This window comes from Lutra lutra, chromosome 1 (assembly GCF_902655055.1).
Source record: "Lutra lutra chromosome 1, mLutLut1.2, whole genome shotgun sequence".
Taxonomy (NCBI): domain Eukaryota; kingdom Metazoa; phylum Chordata; class Mammalia; order Carnivora; family Mustelidae; genus Lutra; species Lutra lutra.
This window is the reverse complement of record NC_062278.1, coordinates 73410591-73433228: the sequence shown is the minus strand read 5'-3', so window position 1 is coordinate 73433228 and position 22638 is coordinate 73410591. Positions and strand designations below refer to the sequence as shown.

The window sequence follows — 22638 nt, the reverse complement described above, 5'->3', positions numbered from 1 at the left end:
ACTACTCTTTCTTTGATTTCCTCCTTCCTTCCCCCAGTAGGTAGAGATTCATTCTCTGCAGAATATGGAACAGAGGGCATGGATTCAGGGACCCATATTAGATAAATAGAAGGAGTAGGGGAGGAGGCAGAGGGAGAGGGAGAGAATCCTCAAGCAGACTACCAAGCAGACCACAGAGCAGACTACAGAGCCCGCTGTAGGACTGGATCTCATGATCCTGAGATCATGACCTGAGCTGAAATCAAGAGTCTAATACTTAACCAACTGAGCAACCCAGGTGCCCCATGACAATTAAATATTTAAAAATGTAATTATTAATTCAAGGAAAAAAACAAAATTACAAGAAAGGAAATGAAAGCACAGAAAATTATGTACCTTAATAGTGAATATTATTTACACAACCATAATTATGCAAATTTAGATAGTAATCTAAGTAAAATCATGACATATTTTGGGAGAGGGAGCAGGTATGTGAGAGAGAGATAAAAATACTGAATCCTCCATTTACCTGGTAGCCAGCCAATGAACAGATAATGGGCTATGTTGGCTGTCAACCATCTATTCATTCTTCTTAATGAAACTTTAATCTTGTTTAAGTTTCCAAAAAAACCTCCCCCCACCCCATGTGACTCAGAGAAAGGTTACCCTATCCACATCTCTAGGAAAGACACTGACCTGCTAAATGTGAGTGGCAATCCCCTTCCCCCACCATGATTAGTTTAGTAATGACCATGTGACCTAATTCTGGCTAATGACACCAGGGGAAGACTTTTGACATGTTTTTTGGGGACAGTTGCTGGGCAAAGACATGAAAAATGGCAGTTCCTTTTCTTTTTCAGGATATCTTCATGTCAATGTAATATCTAGAACTCCTGCACACATGTTCCTACCAGTCTAAGAGCAAGGGTAGGGCAGGTCAAGAGCATCAGAAAGAATCAGAACCAGAGACCTAACACACCATACCTGGGGACCTCCCTGCTTCTGGACACTGTTGATTGTGCAATAGATTTTCTTTAATTTCAACCAATTCAAGAGGTCAAGAAACCAGGTCAAGATTTCACAGTTATAAAGGAATAGAATTAGGATGGGGACCCAGGCTGACCTGAGTCAAAGATTTGAGGTAAACAGAATGCCAAACTGTCACTGATGAAATACCTTCAGTGTATACTTCAAAAGTATACTTATACTCTGTATACTCACAAAACTGTTTTTGTGGCAGAGGAAAAAATTAGGGCATATGAAGGTTATCTGATAGGCAGTTTAGTCATGAGTAAAGACTACCTTAAAACTTTAATAACTTAACATCTAATGCTTTATTTTTGCAAAAAATGGCATTTTTTGTAATTTTTTAATGTAACTGAAGTAACAAAATTAATTATTTCCTAGGTGTACACTATACTTTCAAAAATTAATTATTTCCTAGGTGTGCATTTTACTGAGAATTGACATGAATAACAACAAAAAGACTTGAAAGAACATAATATTCTATTATTTAGTTAGGTGCCAAAATCAGTAAACAACAAATGCTACTCTTATGCTTATAAATGAGAAATGACAAAGAAATTACCTTGAGAGGATAATTCAAGTTATTATTTTATCTGAGACATCAAGGTCTAGCTCCAATATTCTGTTGTCCAAAATTCAGAACATTTTTTTCTTTAATAAAATTTTGTTTAGATATACTATAGGCTAAAGAAATGTATAACATGATTTAATTTACTACTTAGCACAGTGATTTAGACATGCATGAATATATACCAAGTGAGAGAAGTATCTAATTCATTTTGAAATCCTGAGAACAAAGTGGTGTCTGGAATATGGTACCTGCCCAGTAATTATTTGTTGACTGAATAATGAACAGCTGTTCATAATAATGAACACCTACTTTAAGGAAAACATAGGTGGAATAAAGAGAGAAAGGGATTTCCCACTTTTTGTGATTGATCTGGGGCAATTTTGCTGTGTGGATACTAGTTGCAACATTTGTTTTGATGTAGGCAGTAAATAATAATTATTGAAAAACTGAAAAACTCAAAGGTTGGCATTTATGTAACTGATTTGATAATATTTTTCATTTTAAGAGATTTTTAAATTTTTAAGAAAAAATATTTTTGTTTAAAAACTTCTTCTTTACATGATTATTTGCCTTTTATAATCTATTCCTAAAACATTTGTTTTAAAGCTGATAATCCTTTGCAACTAAATAGTGTTTCCACTTTGGGTTAAAATTGTAGTTCTTAAGAATCATATTAATGGCTGGAAAAAAACCAGGGCCACACATGAACAAAGTAACAGGAGAGTAGTAATTAAGAAAAACACTGTGATTGAAGGTAAAGATAAATTAGAGGGCAGTCGCCAAATGGCTACCTTCAGATACCAGAGTGGTGTCAGAGATAATGTCAGAGAACTTTGCAAAATATGATGCCTGCCCGGAGTTCACTGAACATTCACATATGATGCAAAGAGGCTCACAAGCAGTCAGCAAGTGGGCGGCATAATCATTACAACTATCTTCAAACGTGTGAAGGTACTCTGTGAATTGTGATCTGTGTCTATAATACAGAAAATTACATCTGATGCAAACCATCTCTTTTGGAAACCTGTAATGGAAAATGCTCTAAAGAAGACAACACTTATAATTCCTGGGGATGCATTCAGAATGTGCATGGCGTGGCATGCTGACCAACGCCATGCTTTTCTCTATTGGCACACCCTTTAAAGGAAACCCTTCTACCTTTCAGTTCTATTGCAGAGATATTTCCTTTAATGTATGTCACAAAATTCAGTTTCCAGATTTTAGGAATGACGAATTAAAAATAGTACTAGAAACTTCATAGCGTATTTTTAAATAATAAGCATTTCTCTGGAGCCAATGCTTTATAACATTCTGATTTTATTCTCTCGCTCTCTCTCTCTTTTTTTTATAACCTCTAATATTGGAGCTACTTATATCTGTTTTATTGCATAATGGATCCATGTTTTTCTTAGCTAGGCTATGCTTCATTTCCAGTTAACATCACTGGAGATCTCACCAAGTGAAATTATAATACAATCATTTTACTCATAGTATTCTGGCTGAATCAAACACTTATAATCAATGTGTGCTAAGCTCAATTCTGGCTTGATCAGCTCTGCCAGAACAGGAATGCTCAGAATCAGACCTGCCAACCATGGGGCAGAGCACATAAGGAAGCACCCAATAGCAGGTAGTAAGATGGTGGTAGCAGGAGGCCTTGAGGAGGTTCAGAGGTTGGCCAAGCTAAAGAACTCCATTCTTTGGAGATTTATGAGACAAAGAAAGCTCTCAGTCTGAGATCAATTAGGCTATCAGACAGCAACCCAAGATATAGCTAAATACTTGAGCTAAGGCATGCAAAGGAGAGCTCAGTCACATAGGAATAAGGTGACAATACCATTTTTGGAAACTGGGCATGACATAAGATCAGAATTGACTCAGGAAGGTCCAACTCCAAGCTGATCAGGAATTACTGATTATAGATTCCTTATATTCTCAATACTTATAGAAAAATTGGGTCTAGATTTAGAGGTAGGACAAGGAATAAATCAAAGGATTAAAGTTGATATCATTTTAGCCCTTTTAAGAAGAAAAACACCATAGAGTTACAAATATAGAATAAGGTAAAGAATGGGTATTTATTTGGGATAAGAAAAATAAACCTAACAATTGATAGAATCCTTGGGGTTCAGGTCTCCATTTTTTTTCTAGGATCTCCCTTGGCAGTTTCTGTGAAATGTTTTTTTAGTAACTGTTCCTCATTACAAACTTGCTTTCTACTCAACACAGGATATTATACAATTCCCAGACACTCCCGATATGCCCAGAGGCTCTTGCAAATGAGGGCACTGATGCTTACACTCTGTTAGTGCAGAGTAAATGTGCCTCTAGGTAGACATGTTTCCACAGAAAGGAGTTAAACGGTCCTGAGAAGAAGCAGGTCCAGGAGAATAAGGAGCAGAAAAGGTACCATAAGAAATCATTAGAACTTACTATTTGAATAAGAAATTTTTGACACTATATTGTGTTTAATCAGACTTAATGTCATTCTGGTGTCACCTATGTCAGCAAATATGTCACAGCTTTGGTATGAAACTTTGGTAAAACTGTTTGGAAGACTGAATGCAGAAGCCACACATTATTTCTGCTGACCTTGTAGAGTGACTCATGGCCCAGACAGCTCTGTCCCAATCTGTGTAAATGGTCACAAAACATCTGTTAGGATCATCTTTGGAGTACTTGTGTGCTCTCTGGCTCTCTTTCCTGGCCTCCTCTTCTTACTTTGAATCTGGCTGTGTTCAGCTTTATGTCTGACATCATTTTGCTAGGTATGAGGGTTTCACAATTCATATCTACCTAGAGGGAGATTCTATACAGCTGTGCTCAGATGACTAACTCATTTAATGAAGGTTTAAAAAAGTGGCTGGAAGTGCTGAACGGGAACTCAAATGTATTAAGGGCTTCTCTCTTTTCCTGAAGACAAAAAGAAGCTAGAGAAGAAGAAAACTTCAGAATACAGGCCATGCACATTTCCCCTCTGATAAGTTAATGTTTTTGTTGGGCGATGAAAGCCCTTTTGCTTACCATATGTTAAGCCTGTGTTTATTTTCTCATACTGGTCTTGTCTGAATAGCCAACTGTTGAAAAATCACCTTGGAAATCCTTCCTCTCCAATTGCAGCTTGAAGAATTTAAAAAGAAGATGGCTGGGGCCCGCAGCGTGCTATGAACCTCTCATTCGTAGAAGATACCTTCAGCTTGGTGGCAACTTGCAAACCCGAGATTTAGAAAGGCCACCTCTGACATGTGCAGGGATGCTGATTTAGACTAGAGGAACAGCCTGACTGTTCTGCGGCACCGTGCCCTCCACGCCCTCATCTGCAGTTTATATCACATTCACTGTGGTTTCTGCTCCAATCTAAGCATTTGAGCTTAAGCTCAGCCTCATGGTGCTACAAGCGCCCGTCTTTTCCTAGGGTTTCTTCTGTTTCCAAGTCTCTGTTCTGCAGAATGTTTGCTGTTTCTCTGACTTTATCAGTGTCCTTTGTCGACTCCTCCCCTTCCCCTAAAAGCATTAGTCTTCTCCAAGTTTCAGCTCTTGGCTGTCTGGCTGTTTTTCCTTCTCATCTATTGCATTTAACCTCTCCTTCCATCTCCACCCCCAGGGCTATTTCATGTGTTCTCAAGATTTGGCTTCTTACTCATTCAACAAATATTCATTGAATAAATATCCTCATCTCCTTTTTTTTCTCTCACACCTACATTCAAACCATCAAATTTTGTTGGCTTGGTAATCAAAATCTATTTAGAAGTTGACTTGCTTTTACTGCTATCCAACAGGCTGAAAGCACCGTCTTCTCCCAGACCACTGTATTAGCTTCCAAACCGGTCTCCGAGCTTTGTATTTCATTTTCTACCGTTCCTTAGTCTAACCATGCATCTGGATTCTGTGGGCCTTTTCAAACCTGGCACCAGACTATGGGTACAACCATCCAAATGGCATTCTCTCTCTTTTTTTTCACTTGCAGTGAGAACACTTACCATGAGTTTGACCTTCTTAACAGATTGTTAAACGTACAGGAGATTACTGTTATCTATGGATGCATTGTTGTTCAGTAGATCTCTAGAACATATTCATCTTGCATAACTGAAATTTTATACCCACTGATTAGCAACTCCGTTTTTTCCCCTCCCCCAGCCCCTGGCAGTCACCATTCTATTTTTAGTTTCTATGAGTTTGACTATTTTAGATGTCAGTGGCTTATCTCACTTCAGGATAATGTCTTTAAGGCCAAAGATGTTACCAGATTCTGTAAGTGACTTCACACTGTCTGCATGTCTGCTTACCTTTGTCCTCCTTGTCACCTCTCAGGACCTACATCTCCCACTGGTCTTAGCCGCTGTCACTGAACTCCTGCTCATTGCTATCTTGCCTTCTTTTACCATTCCAGCCAGATATGTTCTAGCCCCAGAATCGTTAAACTCCCTGTCTCTTCTTCCCAGGCATAGATTTCCCATATAGCAGAATGACTCTCTTTCCCTCACTACTTTTAGGTCTTTTCTCAAGCATCATCTTTTCAGTGAGGCCTTCCTAGGACTTCCTATTCCAAGTTTCCGCATACCCTCTACTCCTTGGTCCTTCCTAGTTACTGTTCCCGATTTATTTTCTCTCTACCACTTATTCCCATTATATGTTTATTTTCTCTTTCTTAATGTAAGAGTAACTGCATAGGGATGTTTATTTTTTCACTGATATATTTGTTTTACCAGCATCTAGAACAGTGCCTAGACAGAGCACGCAGGTACAAAGTCAAAGTTTTCTGAGTGAAAGAATGAATGAATGAATACATGTTACTATGGGCCAGTTACTTAGTATGCAATGATTAAAAAACAATTGGATTCTGCCCTCAAAAAACAAACTAATAAAAAACTAATAAAAAACTCACTAATGAGAGAGTTTTGTTTAAGGTGTTAGAAAGCCTGGAATAGGGATACCTAACTCAGCCTGAAGTAGGATGAGGCCCTAAAACTGGGCTTCCTGTAGGAGGCAGCAAGTGAGCCTCACAAAAGTTAGCCCAATGAAAGGAGAGGTTTGGAAAGGAGCATTTTAGATGGAGGGACAACATGAACAGAGGCATGGTATCTGGGCAGATGCTGTTAGTACTCCTCTCATTTCTCCTCAAAGCTTTCTACCATTTCCAAATATGTCAACCTGACTTGTGGCCAAGAGCTGCCTCATTACTGGGAGCTTGCTGCGCCTATGAGCATAAGCAGGCTGGAATGCCTGAGAATTAATAAGTACCCCTCAGCTCTTGATGACTAGTGAGTGTTGGGGTATATATACCCTTGTTCTCTTGCCTCATGGCCAGGATATTTCTGAGGGGTAAGTACAGCAATTTTGTAGGATTGAACTCTAATTACTGTTGTCGATTTACTAATGTACCCATTATCAACTAAATTCTCTTTCCTGTGTCACTTCACCCTCAACTACCCCTTTTCTTTGAAACTCCCAACAAACTGTTGATCCTTGAATCTGGGGTCAGGGTTGGCCTCTGGAAAAACTCAAATGAAGACAATGATTTTTACCCAAACTCTAGAGAGTAAAAATGACAAAGTCTTTGGCCTGCTTTGGGAGATAATAAAGCAAGCCATATTGGTTGTGTATACGTGTTGGGAGAGGTGATCAGGTTGGTCAGTAAAGGAATTTGCATTCTACATGAAGGGATTTGGACTGTTTCCAAATTCCTTATGAAATTTGAGTTTGGGGGTAGTGTAATCAAAACCATATCTGAGTATGATGAATCTAGCTGTGGCATATAGTGGTATTGTACTGGGGACAGGAAAGGTCTAGTTAGGAAACATTCAGGCAGCACAGTTAGGATATATTCAGGAGTGCATTAGTGAGGTGGCAGTGAGAATGGGAAGGAATAAATGGAGAGAAAATGTCAAGGGAAAAAAATGACAGGATTTGGAATCGAGTTCTGAGTGTTGTGGGGGTGAGAGGAGAACAGAAAATGTCTGAGGTTGTGTGAGTTAGATAGCAGAAGTATCGTTAACAGAGATGAGGAAGCTGTGAGTGGGATCTGGATTTGATGAGTTAAAGACATTTGGAGTTTGTGCCAGTGGAATGTCCAAGCACAAATGTTCAGCAGACAGCTGGAAATATAAGAAGGCAGGAAGGGTTTGGTTTCAGAATTGGGGCTCTTTTAAACAGCGATAAGTGTGCCTGGCTATGTGAAAATCCCAAAGAAACGCTTGCTTTATCCAAGTGTTATAGTCCTGACATTGTGACTCTCAACAGAGGAGAAATTTCAGAGTAACCCATTGGTGGACTTTGCAATTGAAATACATATTTGTGATGTAGAGAGGCTTTACCTATATATAGAGACAAAAGGGGGAGTGATAGGGCAGGAAGGTAGTCTCTGGCCAGGTGAACTTTTAAAGATACTGGACAACCAGGGAAGCTCGAAGTCCAGTTCAAGGAGTCTGGCAGAGTTCAGGTACTGTTGGCAGGTTCTGGAATTCTGGAGACCTAAATTTGGCCAAAAGACCAGCCATTCCTTTCAGAATCCTGACTCAGAAGACTGAAGTTGTTTGTTTTCTGCCTAATTTTACGGAGTGGCATTGGCCACACACTGAAGGATGTTATTAAGGAATCCATCCCTTAGTTTTTTCTTCTTTGGACTAAATAAACCTATTTTATTCTTCTCACAGGTCATACTTTCCATTTCTTTAATTATTTGTTACTCTTCTCTGAATTTTTTCCAATTTTCCTTCTTAAAATCCTGAGACTGAACCTTCAAAGCAGTAACCACTGGCTTAGTTCTGGGCACAGAAAATTATTTTCTAAAATGTCACACCCAGGCAACATTTCTTTGCAGGTTTTTTCCACCTGTTTTAAATGTGAACATTTATTATTCATCTTATCTTCAAATCATGCTATTTTTGGTTAAAATGTGGTCATAATGGGATTTTTTTTTCAATAATTTTCTGTTTTAACTTCAAAGGCTCCGAGTTGGAAAAGATATTGGCTCAAATTAATATATTTTTTTTCATTTTAGGAAAATATAGGTAGAAGATTACAGAATACTACCGTATTACCAGTCTGATTCTTTTTCTTCCATAAGATAGCTCATGTTATGAAATATATGAAACAAAATTGTCACAATTGAAGTTTACCCCTGGTCACCCCAACAGATTAAATACTGGGCTAGTTAAAATGTGATGACATGTAATATAGAAAAAGGGAATTTACTTAGACATGAGTCAAAACTGGAAGCAGGAGAGGGCGTGCCAGGGACCAGAGAGATCGCTCAGACAGCTCCGGGAGTGATTTTCCACGTGGACTGAAGGAAGATCTTGTAAGGCACAGCCCCAGGTTACACATGCTGGACTCCAATTCCGCAGGATTTACAAGCCATTACTGGAGAGAGTCTATGGCTCTTCTGGCACAGGCGGAGGAGGAAGAAATGTTCACTGCACAATAAAAAAAATTCGGTTTACAGGGTAAAATAAAAACAGGGCCTTCCTACTACAGAGTGAAGAAACTCGCCCCCTGAGTAAGGGTTGAGAAAGGGGGGGTCGATCCATTTTCTTGACTTAAGAGGTCTCATCAGCTAAGATTGCTGAGAATTTGCAGTCCCTGCTGGTTAGAAAGTAGTCTCCAAAGGCAGAGAAGCGCAAATTCACACCCTCTGAGGCTACTGGGAAGCTTCTGGTGCTGAGGCAGCAAAGAAGGGGAGGGGAGCACCGCCCGCCAGACTCCCCGCGGCTCCTCCCCACTCTCCCAGGCCCACTCCCAAACTTAAGCACACGCTCCCCTGTTCCAGCCAGAAGCCCTGCGTGAGCCTCTACACGTAGCCGCAGACAGCTCCTTAAATAGGTCGGAGTTGAGCAAACAATCCCAGACGTGGGGCCGGGGAAGGCGAGCGGAGGCGACCGCACCGGCTCGGCGGGTCAGCCGGCAGCCAATAACCGGGGTGCGGCCCGCCCTGTCGCCTCCCCCTCGGGGAGCCTATAACTTGCCCGCAGCGGCCGGGGGGCGCCCACTCCTGCGTGCCTCCGCGACGGCTTCATTCCAGCAGCCAGCCCGCCGCTCCAGACACCCGCCGCGCCTCCGCCGCGCGCACTTGGCCCGCGGGTCCCGCCCGCAGTCGTCGCCCCGGGCGGACCGGGGTCCCCGCGCTCTCGCGAGAAGTGAGCCGCAGCTGGGCGGTGGGGGCGCCGGAGCCGGCGCGGGCTCTCCAGAGGCCGAAGATGGGGTGCTGCGGAGTGAAGGTGCAGCTGCTGCTGTTGGAGCTGCTGTTCCAGCTCTGGAGTCCCTGCCTGGGTGCAGACTCGGAGAAGCCTTCCAGCATCCGCACAGGTGAGCCCTCCCGCGGGTTGCCCGTGTCCCAGGGGCCTCGGCCGGACGGGCAGTTCATTCATCCACTGGCCCTTCGCGCGGGGCTTGCCAGGTGAGTCGGCGGGACGCCCGTGCCTCCTCAGGACCGCGGAGGTGAGTAGGTGGGAGCCTGTCCTTCGCCCGGACCACCGAGGTGAGGGACTGTCCTGCCTCCTCAGCACCGCTGAGTCCTCCCTAGAACTGCGCTCGGGCGGCGCTCGTCCCCGGGGAAGTGTGGGAGCCCCCGGTTCTGAGAGTTCACCGTAACCTGTGAGCGCATGAAGTTTTCTTCAGCACAAGCTGCGGTTTCCTTTTCGTCTTGCAGGTCACTGGGCGCCGACACCTTTCGGGCAGCTCTCCTTTCTCCTTTCCTGGAATTGGCATGATTTATGCATGTTGGAAGAGGCGGTAGTCCCTCTGTGACCTAAACACGGGGCTCAGTGTACTTTCTGATTGATGGTGACACATTCCTTCCAGCGCCCCAGGAAGCAGCCGGTAACACCTACCTTTTGCCAAAAACAACGCTCAAAACCTTGGTTGTTTTCAGTGAGGGGGCCTGGCTACCCAGTAACCTCCGGGCTGCAGCTTTCCTCCTTGGGGACTTGGAGGGGAAGCTGTGGACACACATCTCCCCTCAGCCACCCTTTTCCTAAGCCTGGTGCCCTTTCTTGTTTTCAGAAGCTGGAACTGCAGCGAAGAATCCAGTCAAGTTCCTGTAAAACAAAACTTTTTACATTTACCAAGATTAAAGTTTCACCACTTGTTTGCCTAAACATACTTTGGTGCCATTTGCTGCACAGGAGTTATCCTTGGAGTTTTCTGCTTTTGTGCTCTGACTCTATGCTCAGCCCTCTGAAATTAGATCTCACACTTAAATATCCTTGTGCTGTACTGTTTTTTTCTTTTTTCCATTTCTTTTTTCTTTTTCTTTCTTTCTATTTTTTTTTTTTTTTTTTAGTTAGGATCATTCTGTCCTTTCTCTCTCTCTCTCTCTCTCTCTCTCTCTCTCTCTTTTTGGTAAGTAAATAGGGCGGTTTTTCTGCTTGAACTTTAAGCACAAGGACAAATTTCTATTTTGGATTTATAGTCGGAAAATGACATTTGGTGTAGAACCCAGCTAGTCCCTCTAAGCAGTAGTTTTGTCATCATCTTCAAGTGTTTCAGAAGGCTTCAGTGGGCTAAACTGCCCATCTTTCTACATTCCTGCCAAACAGTACTTGCTTTGTTAGCTTGTGAAACTTCACCCTGTCGATGATGCTTTTCTTTCTCCTAGATAAATGTGTTGGTTTCACAATGGATTTCTGAATCCTGTGTGGTTCTTTTAAATTTGAACTGAGTTTTCCCGTAACTTTAAATTTTCGTTGAGTATAACACCTAGAAAATAGACAAGTAAATGCCTTCAGCAAACTTGGAAATGGAGACATTAAAAAAAAAATCGCCAGAAAAATGACTTTCTTTGTTGAAGCACCCAAGGAAACCTTACTGGGAAATAAAATAACCTCGAAGGGCTTTGCTACTTTTAGAGGAATCTCTTTAGCCTTTGTATATTTTATTTCAGTTTGTTACCACCTCCCCTTTTTATTTAATAGAAGGCATCTCTTTGTAGCTTCTTTTAGGTTTACAGTCAAAATCATCTTGCTTTCCCACTCTGGCTTTTAAGTTTCATGGATCTGGATACTAAAGTTTTAATGGATTGTAACATAACGGAAAGGGAATTTTAGATATGAATGTTTTCCTCAGAAACTGACCACATAAAACCCACTGCTGAAATCTGATGTCTTGTCCATCTTGTTGGGTAAGCATGGGGATTTCAGTTAGCGCCTAAACGCAAGAAAATACTAATTTGTAGTACATGGAGGCAGCACTAGCCAGTTGGATTATGAACTTTTGTGTAGGTAAATATGATGAGCTGATAAATATAGATGATACACTGCTCAATAACATGGCCAGTCGTGGACCATGTTCCATTTTCTCCCTAAAATATTGCAACTGAAATTGCTAAATTGGATATTTTATTTATCCATCTATCAAGTGAATATTTTTTAAAAGATTTTATTTATTTATTTGACAGACAGAGATCATAAGCAGGCAGAGAGGCAGGCAGAGAAGCAGGCTCCCTGCTGAGCCGATGTGGAACTCAATCTCAGGACCCTGAGATCATGACCTGAGCCAAAGGCAGAGGCTTTAACCCACTGAGCCACCCAGGTGCCCCTATCAATTGAGTTTTAGAACTCTAACTAGTTTCACTTAACAGGAGGTCTTTAAGAAAAGTACTTACCATTTCTGTCCGCCTGTATTTGTCACCATGTCCCAGTTAGCCATGAAGAAATACATTAAACCAGGCTTTCTTGGCCCAATTGACATTTTGAGCCAGATAATTATTTATTGGAGGGGGGCTGTCTGGTGCATTGTGCCATGTTTAGCAACATCCTTGGCCCCAACCCAGTAGCACCCTCCTCCACATGTGAGAATGGAAAATGCCTCAAAATGAAAAATGTCCAGATGTCTCCTGAAGGGCAGAATTGCCCAGGTTGAAACCCCTGGATTAGAAAAACGTGTGTCTGAGGCAATGTGGCATTATAGTGTTACTGGAATAATACTAGCAACTCCTTTTTGAAAGCAAATGTTTATAGTGATTTTCCATTTTTCCACTGTAGTAGGGAATGTGCTGTTTGAATCACATTAATCAAGTTTTGGAATGTGTTTTTTCCTAGCTTTCTTTGATGATGTGTGTTGACTGGAGTTGAGAATACTGCTTTTCGTTACACCTCCTGAGGGTTTCGCTGTGTTATGTGTTCATTCCTATTTGGTTGCCACTTTGTTTTTAGCATGGAAATAATCTAAATAAGATTTTGGTTGAAAACAATTATTTTTCTCCCAGAATTATTTATAGGAATTTTCCCTTAAAATTTTATCCCTGTGGGGCTTTTGAGGCAAATTCCTCCTAATAAGTGTCCACGCAGCAGGTTCAAACCCTGATTTATCTTTCCTATACTTTTCTGCCTTCTGGATCAGAGGGAAAGAAGTGTGGATGTATATCTGCCCCGTATTTACAACTGGGTCTCCAGGCTTGGGTCAAAATTTTTGTGTGTTTTCTAAGGTACCTCGAGTATTCCATGTTCTAAATTGGGCAGAAACCAAGTTTTGGGCAAAAATGGAGGAAATGGTTTCAGATGTTTCTGTCAAGACCAGTATTTTTCAACCATGTTCATTTATGAACTCTTTAATTTACTCTGGCACATTCAGGAAGGAAAGGAAAGGTTTGTCCCATCTGCTGAGGCAAACTGACAATTTTTGGGGTGGAGAGGGAAAGGCCAAGGTCCTAGAGAAACCTCTGGAAGGGAGAGAGAGAGGTTTGTCCTCTGTGTATTTTCTGTGTCCTGGACTCCAGCCGCACAGAACAATTCATCATGCTTAAGCAGACTATGCCTTTTATTTCATAACATAAGAAGGGACCTATGAAATATCTATGGAGTATGTGAGGATAGGAAATGAAAATTAAATTGAGATACACTTTTCTACCCATCATATTGACTAAAGCATTAAAATAAACTCTGATCATAACAAATGTAAGTGTGGGAACCTGCTAACTGTTGATAGAAGTACATCATTTTTGGACAACAGTCTAGTGGAATTGATAACCCACATACCCTACAATTCTACATACATACGTGCACAGTACTCTCAAATTTCTGCGTCTGTTCTTGAAATTCTATTCATTGTTAAATCCAGGTCTCAGGAAATTGTTCCCCTTACTATCTATTTTTTTAAGATTCATTTATTTATTTGAGGGAGGGAGGGGTAGAGGAGAAGGGAGAGGGAGAGAAAGAATCTCAGCAGACTCCCTGCTGAGCCTTGAGCCCAGGAACAGAGAGGCTCACTCTCAGGACCCTGAGATCCCCACCTGAGCTGAAACCAAGAGTCTTGCACTCAACTGACTGAGCCACTCAGGCACCCCACCCCTTACTATCTTTTGTTTAACTCACTTTCTAACTTTTTACTGCAGTGGATTTTTATGTTTAATAAACTGTAGATTCTTTGAAATGAGGGACGAAGTTACTCATTTTGGGGCTCCTCACAGTATCTTCCGTGTTCTAACACAAAGATTCTCAGTGTGTATTTGTTGAGTGTCTGACCCGCTTGTAGAATTTTGAAAAGTGGCATACAGTCAGTGAGACTGCTGGATGCTTACTTTCCTAGGATTTTAACTGAATTCCCCTAACATCCTTTCTCTACCCAGGGACCAATACACTACCATGATCTAGCAATTTATCAATGAAATACCTGGCAAGGACTTGTTTCTGGACTGAGGTTTGGCAACTTTCTTCACATGTCCTTTTTTTCTGCTCTACCTACCTTCCTCAAATATAAAGTCACACCTTCAGAAATACTCTCAGATGATTGGATACCATGATTTTAATTTCTTTTTAAAATTTTATGGGTGGGGAAGTAGACACTTGGAATGGTAATATAACATTCAGAAGATCACAGAGCTGGAAAGCAACATGGCTGGAGCTTGTGTCCTTTCTCCAGGCTGTGTTCTATGTCTTTGCTGACCTCCTTATTCTGCTGGGCTTTTGGAACCTATGGGAAATAAATAGAGACTAGACATCAGAGACCTAAAGAAGCAAAAGGAATGCTTTGCTAAAATGAAAGCATGTATTCATAGGTTTGTGTAAATGGAGGGGAAAGGGATTGGCACAAGCTGAAGGAAAACTGGGCCCTGGCCCATGGTGGCAAACAGTGGCCCATGGGCCAAATATGGCAGGCCACAGCTGTCTGCTTTTGTATGGCTGCTGAGTTAGCAATAATTTTTACATTTTTAAATGGTTGAAAAATATCAAGTGAAAAGTAGTATATCGTGATGTGTAAAAGTTCTGTGAAATTCAGTAGTCAGGGCCCATAAAGTTTTACTGGCAGACAGCTCTATTTATTTATTTACATATTGTTTGTGGCTGCTTTGGCGCTCTGAGGCAGAGCCTTATAGTGGCCATAAAGACTGTATGACTTGTAGAGTGTAGATTATTTACTATCTGTCCATGTACAGGAAAACTCTGTGGATCCTTGCTTAGGAGGTGACATCCCCATTTCAGCTGTGGCTTGGGCAGAGCTGCTGCTCTCTTGGAAGGAGCTGGATTCTGGACAGTAACAGCTGATTCCAGGCATTTGAATGGTCTGTTTTTCATTTTAGACTTTCCAGTGATTTCTATGGTGTTTTTAATTCAAAGATAGAGCTTCTCTGTTACGTCTTTTTAAACATGGCCCTTGATGCTAAATAGACATGTTGCTGTGGTGGAAAGAGTGTACTCATGATCAAAAAGGAAGAAGACACTGATGACTGATTGGAAAGGAGATGGATGTTTCTTCTTCATAGCTTGTGGGTGTTCTACAATTTGGTCTAGAAACTTGGTTATGAATTTGTGGCTCCAGTGCTCGCTTCGGCAGCACATATACTAAAATTGGAACGATACAGAGAAGATTAGCATGGCCCCTGCGCAAGGATGAATTTGTGGCTCCATTCCTGGGAGGAAATGATTAGCACATTTATCAGTGAGTGCTTTTATTTTTCTTCAACAATTGCTGTGAATTAGGCTAAACTGAGAAATTGGTGGGTTTTAAAGTGACCGATATTTCTCTTTTACATTTTACTCATTTACATTTGCAGTAGTGTGCTTGCCTCACTAAGTTAAACTTAAATAACAAAACTAATTTTTACAGCTATCAAAATTATAGTTAGCCAAGAAACAGTCAGCCTGAGGGGTAGAATTATAGACAGTCTGTTATGATTTGTTGTCATTATACTGCTTACTACCTTAAGGCTTATGTGTTGCAACCTGTGTTTGAAATGCTGTTAGGATGGTCTAGCAGTACAGAATTTACTACTCTCGTATCAGTTATGTCATAAGAATGCCCCTTCAAGATATGCCTGGGTGGCTCAGTCTGTTAAGTGTCTGCCCTCAGCTCAGGTCATGATCCCAGGGTCCTGGGATCAAGCCCCATATGGGGCTCCCTGCTCAGTGAGGAGCCTGCTTCTCCTTTTCTTACTCCCTCTGCTGCTCTTCCTGCTTGTGCTTTCTTGATTTCTCTCTCAAATAAATAAATAAATAAAATCTTTTAAAAAAAAGAAAAAAGAATGCCCCTTCTAAAACTGTTGTTTATAATGAGAAGATAACTTTCAATATCTCCCACTCAAGATAACTTTATTTTAATATAAAATTCAAAGAGTGGAGGTATGTTATTTTTATACAGGGAGGAACGATTTCTATTACATATTTTCTTTTGTTTGTTGAAAGAGGGAAATCGACTTCTGTTAATAATTTTACTTAATTTTAAAATATAAATCTCTTTATAAAAAAACTAATTCGGGATAGTGGATTTATATACTTAGTTGTTGAGTTGACTCAAGTATTTTTCAGGCCTTAAATTGTATTAGTAGCATACTGTAGCAGTTTTGGGAAAATAGCAATCATTTTTTATTTTTGCTGAAATGTGCATTTATCTTCTCCAATCTTAAATTTATATCTTTTTCAAAAAAGATTTTAATTATTCATTTGAGAGAGTGAGAGAGAGAGAGAGAGAGCATAGGAGCAGGGGCAGAGGGAGAATGGGAGAGAGAGGGAGAAGAGGAAGCGGGTTTCCCTGCTGATCGGGGAGCCTGATGTGCGCTGGATCCCAGGATCCTGGAATCATGACCTGAGACAAAGGCAGTTGCTTAATCAATTGAGCCACTCAGGTACCCCTTAAATTTATATCTTAAAGAAGATGTGGTTAAGTGAGAAAAAGCTTAATTTGTTAGTAAGAAATAAATATACTTTGTTGACTATTTCTCTTCTATAAGAAATTTGTTTTGTTTTTGTTTTTAGAGATTTTATTTATTTATTTGATAGAGAAAGACACAGTGAGAGAGGGAGCACAAGCAGGAGTAGTGAGAGAGGGAGAAGTAGGCTTCCTGCCCAGCCCAGAGCCCGATGCGGGGCTCAATCCCAGGACTCTGAGATCATGACCTGAGCCAATGGCAGCCACTTAACGACTGAGCCACCCAGGCACCCCAAGAAATTTGGTTTAAAGTTTAGTTTGTATAACTTTAGAATTAAATTTTGTCTGCCAAGAGAAAAGCTTTAAACAGTGAGTAGTAGACAGTCTTGTCTTCGCTTTCATTTGAGATCAACACTGAAATATTTTCTTTTACTGTTCTTTTTGAATTTTATTCTTGCTCCAAGGGAGTATCATTCAGTTTCTATGCACGTTTCTGAGTGATGGGAGCACTATTATTAAGATGGAATACATCCGTCATTATTAAGATGGAATAGCAGGGTCTACTACATCGGAGTATTTTCTCCCTTTAGGCTGAAGGCTCATATTTCTGGAGAATTACTATTTTTATAATCAAAGTTTTCACTATCAAGAGAAAAAAACCCACCACATTTTAATTTTAATACAATTCAAAGAACATGCAAAAATGTATTCTCTGCATATACATTATAATTATACAAATATACTATATACAACTTTTAATACTAATAAAAGTTGTGGTGAACATACAGTTTAAGTGAAGGGCTAAATGAGGAAAAGTGTTTCTAACAAATATGTTTAAATTTCTAAAATGGGTCAGTTTCTGAATCTCATTTGTTAGATTGTTATTTTGATTTTAATAATTGCTTTCATTATTTTGGGTGCATAAGACATCCCAGTGTGTATTATGTTTACTGATCATCTATTCATTTCCATTAAGATTACATTCTCAAACTTGTAGAAGGAATTCTCTTTATTTTCTAGTTACTGTTTATCTGTTTTAAAGGCCTTCCAAAGGGAAAGAGTGACAGTTTTCCTCTGATTTAAATGCTAATGTGGTCCTGCTTCTCCATGCTGTGGTCCTCACAAGGTAAAGGTTCTTAGGGCATGAAGGAACTTTCAAGCACATGCGATTTTTATCTCTTTCATCTTTCACCTCTTTCATCTGCAGTCGGTCCCAGACACTCAAGTACATGAAGTTGACTATGCATCAGGCCATATAGCCCGCACAACAGCCAGCGGAACTCCTGGCAGTTTCGGATCCTTGATTCTGGGCATCGTTCAGGAGAAACTCCAGAAGCTATACTCCTTAATTCCAGTGGCCACAAAGTCTTGGCACAGAGCCACTTTCCCATTAGCAAGGTTCTGTCATTGACTGGTGACTGATTTGAAGCCACAACTTTCATGGGGCCGTAGGGTGCTAATTACCAATAGGTATTACACAGCACTAAGAAGGAAGCCAGTTACTTTTAGATATTTTAAATACATTCTCCTACCAGTCCTTTTCTTCCTGGTTGTCTGGATAATAAACACCAGCAGCTATTTCAACGTCTCAAAAGAAAATTACCAGCAAATATAGAATTTAAATCATTTCTTTAAAAATGAACAAAGAAAAAAAACAAAAAGAAGCTGGCAAACATTTTGCAGGCAGACTAAAATGACCTTCCTAATTCAGTCATCTAGGGAAGTCTCACAGAGCTGTTATGCAGTGAGCAAACTGATTCTTTGATGGGATTTTCCAGTCATGCCCAAGCCAGCTCTGAGGCCCCTTGTGTTCAGATGTCTCCCCTCTCCTTCTCTAGCCATGCTAGGTCTTTCCTGGCCTCCAGCTGGCACCACTGTGACCAGACTGCTCTGCTTGTCCAGACCCTCTGAAATTCTTGTCGGCCACATCTAGAGAAGGACAATTCTCCTTTTCTTCTTAGTTTAGTTTAAACAGGGTTGGAATTTTTTAAACAGTGACTTTACTAGGTAACCAAGGCAAAACAAAACAAAACTCCAAACTGGAAAACCACCAAAGCAAAGAAATGAACAGACTTACAAAGTAGAGACTCAGAGTTCTTACTCTACTCTGACTTGAGTATAGTTAGAAACCTCCATACCTGGCATATTTTGGGGGCTTCCGAGGTTCTGTGTTGTTGCTCAGCTTTTCTTTCTCCACACTTCGATCCCACTTCTAATTCTTCTTATCGTGTTCTTTTACATAGACAGCTCTTCTCCAGGGTTGGAGTCTATAAAATCATGGACTTTAGAAGTCCATAAGTGTTAATATGTTGTGAAATAATACGAAATATATTTTGGTCTCTGCCTCTGTTTCTTGCTAAATATTTGGTCTTTGACCCTTGTTCCTGACTCAAAGTTCCTAAAACCCTTATAATTTTTGAGTGATAGGAGTATCTGTCATAGAACTTCTAAATTCCTTAGAATTCCTGGGTGAAAAGAGCATCTTTTGTTCTAATGAGGTGACTCCTGTTGGGCTCTTGAATAGGGGCTGGTCACAAGAAAGATCAAGCCATGATTAGAAGATTGAAGCTTTCAGGGGTGCCTGGGTAGCTCAGTTAAGACTCTTGATTTTGGCTTGGATTGTGATCTCAAGCCCATGTGGGGCTCTGCGCTTGGTGGGAGTCTGCTTGAGATTCCCTCCTCGCTCTGACCCTTCCCTTATACTCCCTCTCTAAAATAGATAAATCTTAAAAAAAAAAAAAAAAGAGAAGAAGAAGACGAAGAAGCAGTAGCAGCAGCAGCTTGAAGTTTTCAGGCCTAAACCTCATTTTCTTTTTCTTTTTTTTAAAGATTTTATTTATTTGACCGAGAGAGATCACAAGTAGGCAGAGAGGCAAGCAGAGAGAGAGAGAGGAGGAAGCAGGCTCCCTGCCGAGCAGAGAGCCTGATGTGGGACTCGATCCCAGGACCCTGAGATCATGACCTGAGCTGAAGGCAGAGGCTTAACCCACTGAGCCACCCAGGTGCCCCTAAACCTCATTTTCTGAAGAGGGAGCGGGGTTAGGAAATAAGTTAATAATTGATTATCCCTACATGGTGAAGCCTCTACAAAAAGAACTGAAGTATGGGGTTTGGAGAGCTTCTAAGTTGATGATTGCATCTATGTGCGAGGAAGGTGGTGTACCCCAAATTGATGGGGACACGTGGGATCCTTTCAGATCTCATCCTATTTACCTCTTCATATGGCTGTTAATTTGCATCTTCTAAAATATCCTTTGTGATAAATCTGCAATAGTAAACTGTTTTCCTGGGTTCCGTGGGCTGCTTTAGTAAACTATCAAACTGGAGGAGGAGGTCTTTGGAACTTCTAATTTGTAGTCAAATCAGACAGAAGTTGTGGGTAACCTGGGGACCTACTACTTGTGATTGGCATCTGAAGTGTGAACAGTCTTTTGGGACTGAGCTCTTAACCTGTAAGGTTTGTGCTCATTCTGGTTGAATTGAATTGAATTACTGGACACTCAGCTGCTGTGGGAAAATTGGCAGTGTGGGAAAAAAATCTACACATCTGGTATCAAAAGTATTATGTGTGAGTGGTAGAGGAGAGACATGACTGTGTATTCTGTAGATATAGGTAGACTAGATATCTTTATAGTTTCGTGGGACATATCAGCACAACCTTAGCCATTAGGCAATCTATTTTCTTCTGTGAGTGAAACTTTTTATGCATTTTTTGCTTATAACTCTGTTGGTATTGCTTTAATTCTTCATTTTGTAGAGCAATTTACATTTTCTTTTATGAGTCTACATACTTTAATAAACCTATGTTTATTTAATTAACTAAACTTCAAAATTTCTCCCAGAATATATTTTTTCTAGAGGTAACTATCATATTGTAACTTCCTAGATATAAATGTATGCTAAGAACAATTCCCATTGTGTAATACTCTGAATATGACAATTATTATTTCAGAATTTAATTCAAGTATTTACTTAGTGACTAGCCTGTATTCTGTGTTGCCTTATGCGAAAGAAAAATAGAAAAACAAAACAAGGCAAACAAAAAACACACCAGGCTCAGTTCCTGCTCCGCACTGAAATTCTAAGATTCTTGTGGGAGAAATACTGCGTGTGTAAAACGGAACAAACCAAAGAAGCACTTAAAGTGAATCAGCCTGGCTTGTGGGGAAGAGCACTGACATCTGGGCATCAGGAAACCTTGATCTAAGCCAATTACCTTGCTTCTCCAGACTTCCTTTATAATTTATGATCTTTATAGCTCTGTTATTTGATGTCTCTTGAATTCTAAGTGTCAGGATGTGGAGTAGAGACAAAGGCTGCAGGAATCAGAAAACAGGCCTGAAGGAAACTTACTATTAATACATTCGTTATGCCAAAGGAAGCATAGATACAAAGTTGTTTCGTATTTTAAAAGTCTCGTTATTCACTCAGGAGTTGGACTTGGACAGCCCTTGAGATTGCTTTTTTTCCTAATTAACTTTTGATTTAGAGGCAAGAAAGTAAATCTAAGAATAACTGGAATTAAATTTACATTTAAAAATATTCCAAAGTGGGGCGCCTGGGTGGCTCAGGGGGTTAAAGCCTCTGCCTTCGGCTCAGGTCATGATTCCAGGGTCCTGGAATCGAGCCCCTCATCAGGCTCTCTGCTCAGCGGGGAGCCTGCTTCCTCCTCTCTCTCTGCCTGCCTCTCTGCCTACTTGTGATCTTTGTCTGTCAAATAAATAAATAAGATCTTTAAAAAATATATATATATATTCCAAAGTGCTTTAAAGTGAGACAAGAAAATAATCTGGTGTTTATATGAAGCTATTTTCTGTCTTCTGAAAGGAACCATATACTCTTCAGTACATTTGAATACTGTAAGCTGTTTTAAAAAATAACTTGATATTTTTCTACTTCAGTTTTGACTGTTTAAGTTCTACTGATTAGCAGAAATGATACTGGAACTCTTTAAAATTAGAAAGAAGGTTTTTTTTGTTTACTTATTTATTTGTTTATTTATTTAATATATAATGTATTATTTGCTTCAGAGATACAGGTCTGTGAATTATCAGTCTTACACAATTCACAGCACTCACCATAGCACATATGTCCATATGAAATGTGTGGTTTAAAAATTGGAGGCCCTCTTCCAAATTGTTCCTGAAACAGTTATCAAATCACCTATCTAATTTTTAGATGCACTAAAATGTCTTTAAAATATGATTGCGTTCAGTAAACTAGAAATATGGTAAATAAAAAGAAAATCAGTTTATTGGAGAAAAGTAGTTGTGTATCTGTCTCTGTGTATATGCATGTGTATTTAGCCATGGAGATTACTGTTAAGCCTTAAGAATGGAGTAGAAAGTTAGAATGCCTTTTGATCTGGAATTTTCTTTGATATGCTGCTCAATCATTGTCACAATAACATTTATCCTACATGTTTTTCTACCTCTAGATGGAACATATCTTGCGAGTGGTATTGTCTTAGACACAGTCTTTGGAGGAGATGGTGGTGCCCAGTGCTTTTTCTCTTTGCTTGGCTTTTCCCCCTACTATTTGCAGAGGGATTTTATGTAAATTGAAGGAAGCAGTTCGAATAAAACAATTGGAGGAGGAAGAGGGTGGCTTAATTTTTAAAATATATGCAGTTGTTGCTTTTTCTAGTAAGATTACCAAAAATCACAGAACCATTTAGCCTGGATGTTGTTTTTGGAGATTAACTGTGATTTTTTGAATAAGCAAGTAAGCATTAGCAGATGTTTTTCCCATGGGTTAGGCAAGTTAAAGAAAGATCTGTTTTAAAAACTGATAAACTGACCTTTATATTATTATTTAATATAAAGTGGTTGGTATTTTTATATCCCACAAATATAAGCATTGGTTTTTTCATACGGTATAAAATCCTAAACAGCCAAGTCACTGAATGGCTCTATTGCAGCAGTACCAGCAGCACCATCATGGGCTATGGTTTATGGATGAGTGGATAGGTAAGATTTTTCAGG

The 22638-nt window shown here is 40.1% G+C and overlaps 1 protein-coding gene and 1 non-coding gene across 3 annotated transcripts in view; both read left to right on the top strand.

Annotated features, from left to right (window-relative positions):
- The first annotated feature begins 9392 nt into the window (after positions 1 to 9392).
- The window catches only part of PLOD2 (procollagen-lysine,2-oxoglutarate 5-dioxygenase 2), a 95654-nt gene continuing 82408 nt past the window's right edge, over positions 9393 to 22638 (top strand). The window contains exon 1 of one of the 2 annotated variants that reach the window (XM_047727144.1): positions 9393 to 9880. In XM_047727144.1, the coding sequence (XP_047583100.1) occupies positions 9772 to 9880 (109 nt within the window). In that variant the 5' untranslated portion in view covers positions 9393 to 9771. The remainder of the gene's footprint in view (positions 9881 to 22638) is intronic. The other variant, XM_047727152.1, reaches the window with a different exon arrangement.
- Positions 15328 to 15435, top strand: LOC125089717 (U6 spliceosomal RNA). Its single transcript, XR_007124035.1, has one exon. It is a non-coding gene; the product is annotated as a U6 spliceosomal RNA (small nuclear RNA).